At 28.7% G+C, this 4,658-nt stretch overlaps 1 protein-coding gene across 5 annotated transcripts in view; it reads left to right on the top strand.

Annotated features, from left to right (window-relative positions):
• The window catches only part of LOC107476145 (BEL1-like homeodomain protein 1), a 6,681-nt gene extending 3,468 nt beyond the window's left edge, over window positions 1-3,213 (top strand). For all 5 annotated transcript variants that reach the window (XM_016095890.3, XM_016095892.3, XM_052257106.1 and 2 more), the window contains 3 exons: window positions 1,056-1,438; window positions 1,948-2,008; window positions 2,119-3,213. In XM_016095890.3, coding sequence (XP_015951376.1) covers window positions 1,056-1,438; window positions 1,948-2,008; window positions 2,119-2,913 — 1,239 coding nt within the window. In that variant the 3' untranslated portion in view covers window positions 2,914-3,213. The remainder of the gene's footprint in view (window positions 1-1,055; window positions 1,439-1,947; window positions 2,009-2,118) is intronic.
• The last annotated feature ends 1,445 nt before the right edge of the window (window positions 3,214-4,658 follow it).

Genomic DNA, 4,658 nt, shown 5'->3' with positions numbered 1-4,658 from the left:
GTTTTAGGGTAAAATTATAAAAAAGGATGCATATCTTCTCAAACTAATTTTTTTATGCAATTTAGTAGAAAGAGCAATAATATGCTAAAAAATTTTGAGTTAATTTTTTTTCTATTTTTTTAATTTATAACACAATAGTAGTAATGCAATAGAAATTTATCAGATTCAACATTTACTATATATATATTACTATGTACATTAGTAATTTTTAATTGAGTTAATAGTGAATTAATTAAGTCACTTTTAAAACATCTGAGATACGAATAAGAAAGAAAAAGTTAGAAATAATATTAATACTTACTTCAAATGTTTAGTACAAAAATAATATTTTTATCTTATGTTGCTTTGAAAGTGGTATATATATGAAACAAAATGCCTTAAAAGGTAAAATAATTACATTCAAAATTACTACATATGCTAATGATATTTTTAACATTTGGATGAACTAGTAAAATTCATTCATTTGTAACCTATGTAACTCTTCTCATTGAACATTGGTAAATTCTCACGTTTGTGACAAACAATTTTGACTAATATGTTAGTTAACAAATTAAATGAAACATTATGGTCTAATACCATATAGTCATGACATGAATTAATTTTTTTTATATATATTTGATTGAGTAGTTAAGTTCCACTTTAGTCTCTGAGATTGACGAGGTGTATCAATTTAGTCATTGATTTTTCAATTGCTACAATTTGGTTCTCAGATTTAAAAAGTGTACAAATGTAACGCAGAACTTTTAAACTCCTTTTTAACTGAGTTTTGGTGACAAAAAATACACGAGGGACTATATTGGTGCATTTTTTTAATTTAAAAACCAAATTATAACAATTGAAAAGTAGTCAGAAACTAACTTAATACAACTCGTCAATCTCAGAGACCAAAATAAAACTTAACTCATACTTGATGATATGGAATTTAACTTAAATATACCAACAATCATATATAATGTTGCATCAACCATTATACTCAATTATTTCACTCACTTTACTTAAATATAATCAATAAAATAAAGGTTAATTTATTTATTTATTTATATTGAATGAAATAGGTGGAGCAAAGATACAGGCAATACCATAATCAAATGCAGATAGTAATATCATCATTTGAGCAAGCAGCTGGGATTGGATCAGCAAGAACATACACTGCCCTTGCATTGCAAACAATCTCAAAGCAATTTAGGTGCTTGAAGGATGCCATAACTGGACAAATTAAAGCTGCAAATAAGAGCTTAGGTGAAGAGGACTACTTTGGTGGTGGTGGAGGCAAAATTGAAGGGTCAAGGCTTAAATATGTTGACCATCATCTAAGGCAACAGAGAGCTATACAACAATTGGGAATGATGCATCACAATGCTTGGAGACCCCAGAGAGGACTCCCGGAGAGATCGGTTTCCGTTCTACGCGCTTGGCTATTCGAACATTTTCTTCATCCGTAAGTATTCTAATATGAGAAATGTTTCTTGAACATAGTTATAATCGTATTCTAACTCGATATATTATCTATATATCTATTTCCTTTTGATGTAATATAAAATACAGTAACAAATATTTCAAATATCACTAATTTTTTTATATTGGCAAAATTTTATTTACAGAAAAACCGACAGTATTTTAACATAAAAGATTGATATGAATAGTGGATACAGTATTTTCATTGATTATGACGAAATATTTGATGTTCACTTCTAATATTTAGATTTGAAACTAATTTTGTATCTACGAAAGATCAATAAACTACTACTTTTGCTCGTTTATGAGTAAATTTGTCAGCAATCGAAACTTTTATGAATGGAAGTGATAGCTTACTTTTTCAAAAGTTATTTAAATAAAACCCTTGATTATGATATGTTTTGAACTTAGAATATGCAAATCCAAACACATTCCTTGACTGTTGCTTAAAAGTTTAGTGATGAAAGTAACAACCGAATTTTTGGTTTTCAGTTATCCCAAGGATTCAGACAAACACATGCTTGCAAAACAAACAGGGCTTACAAGGAGCCAGGTAAAGAACATGTTCCTTATTGAACTTCTTCTATCTGTATATCTCTTAATTGATCATTATAACTTAAAGTTAGGAACATTAACATAGTATTATTATTATGAATTGATCAGGTATCAAATTGGTTCATAAATGCAAGAGTTAGGCTTTGGAAACCAATGGTGGAGGAAATGTACTTAGAGGAAATGAAGGATCATGATATGAACAATAGTAACAACAACAATGTCTCTGAGGACAACAAATCAAGCAAGAGCAATGAAGATCCAAACAATGCTAAAAATTCGCCACCTCGAGACAGCAATTCTGAATCTGATACCAAAAAGAGCTTCAATTCGAAACAAGAAAACGTTTCAATTTCGACACCAACTTCGCAAATTGGTGGAAATTCAAGGAACAACAACAATAATAATAGTTCAGGATTCAGCTTCATGGGGTCATCAGAATTATTAGATGGAATCACACAAGGTAGTAGTCCTAAGAAGCCAAGGAGCAATGAAATTGTTCATCATAGCCAAAACAATAATAATAATAATAATAACAACAATGAATACTCGTTCATCAATAATGTTGGGAACCAAACAAACTTCATTGGTGGATTTGGACAATACCCTATTGATGAAATTGCAAGATTTGATGCTGCTGCTGCTGAAAATTTTACAAGATTCTCAGGTAATAATAATCATAGTAACAATAATGGTGTATCACTCACTCTTGGTCTTCCACATTGTGACACATTCCAGAACATTCAACTAGGAAGAAGATTGGATCGTATGAGTGGTGAACAACATTCAAATGAGTTTGGTGCAGTTAACAACACTCAAAATCCTCACCACTCTTCAGCTGCATTTCAGAGTATGCAGAATTCAAAGAGGTTTGCTGCACAATTGTTGCCAGATTATGTGGCCTAATTAATATAATAAATTAAATAACAATAATACATTGTTATATTTTTAGTGTATAGAAACTAAAGAAGGGGATTTTATTAATTACTCTAGCATAGGTCCTATACTTTTGCATAGAACCATTTTAGTATATTCTTAGATAGGTTTAGGGTATTTCAGATTTCAGATTTTATTATATGATTGAAGTTGTATATTATTTTTGTAAGTTTTATAGATGGGATTGGTTGTTATAAAAGTTCTTCAAAGTCAAAAGATAACAATATATACATTTGATTGGGGATATATGCGATATGATAATTAAATTTTTTCTTTTTGATTTTTTGTTATTATTTTTTAAAAGGATCGAATATATCTTGAGTAATGTGGCAGTTCACTCATACTTTCAAGTGTCAGAATTTTTAGCAATTAGTCCTTTTCAATAGGGATAAACGCGTATTGGATCGATTGGATATGACCAAAATTTTGATTCAATCCGCATTAAAATAATCGAATCCAATATCTGCAGTTTGTAAGCATGAATACGATCCGATTCGATCTACACATTTGCGGATCGGATTGGATATCGGATATATTTGCAAAAATACAAAAATATTTTTAAAAGTTTATTTTTATTAAAAAATCAATAAAATTTATTTTTTCTGTTCTTTTAAATATGTTTACTCTTAAAATAATATTAAACATACTTTTTTTAAATAATAAATTAAAATAATACAACATATATCATAATTATTAGTTGAAATAAAATATAAAAAATATTTATTTATTTATTTCTTTATTTTTACGGATACGCGAATACTTACACAAAATCTGCAATCCGATCTTATTAGTGTGCGGATTGGATTCATATTCGCAATTTTCAGATCGCATTCGAATAAACACCACAGATATACAAATCGGATCCGATCCATAAACACCCTTTTTTTTATTAGTCTACTATCAATTATTATTTTTTATTATTATTTTTTAAAAAACCAAATATATCTAGAGTAATGTGACAATTCACTCATACTTTTGAGTGTCAGAATTTTCCGCATTTAGTCCTTTTCGATTAGTCTACTCTTTATTAAAATACCAACATAATGAGTTACAAAACTTCAAAAAACCATCACTACAAAAATTAGTTAGCTATTATGGTCGAAAAGTCCAAGACTTTACAAAACTCTTTTTCATGTGTTGGCCCTTTGAGATGGAACTTTTTCTTTTCAAATGTTACTAGAAGGGAATAGATTGTTCTTGAATCTTGATCTTGCTGGCTACTATGGTAAATTCTCTTGTAGTTGGTCTAAATTTTTGAAGTATAGTAAAATATCTTTTTTGTCCCCAATGTTTAGAGGTATGTTTTATTGGTATCTCTAATGTTTAAATCGTCTTATTTATATCCATAACATTTGTAAAAGTGATTCAATGTTATCCTACCGTCAATTCTATATCATGAACTTTAGTTGGAATTCTAAAAATCTCTTCTTAAAATTAGAATACAAATGTCTGGGACAGAGCCGATGATCTGAATAATAGTTCATCAAAAGTTGAAACTAATCCCTCCAATATTTACATAATTTACTTTTTTAGGGACATAATTGAACCTAAACACAAATAGTGAGATCTAATTAACAATAAATACATCTAACTAACAATAATTGAAAAATACAATTTGATCGGTTAGTATAATTGATTGCACAATAACATTGAATCACTTTTATAAACGCTAGAGATACAAATAAGACGATTTAAACGTTAAAACACAAATAGAA

The sequence above is a fragment of the Arachis duranensis genome, chromosome 2 (genome assembly GCF_000817695.3).
Source record: "Arachis duranensis cultivar V14167 chromosome 2, aradu.V14167.gnm2.J7QH, whole genome shotgun sequence".
NCBI classification, from domain to species: domain Eukaryota; kingdom Viridiplantae; phylum Streptophyta; class Magnoliopsida; order Fabales; family Fabaceae; genus Arachis; species Arachis duranensis.
This window is presented reverse-complemented; position numbering and strand designations above follow the sequence as displayed.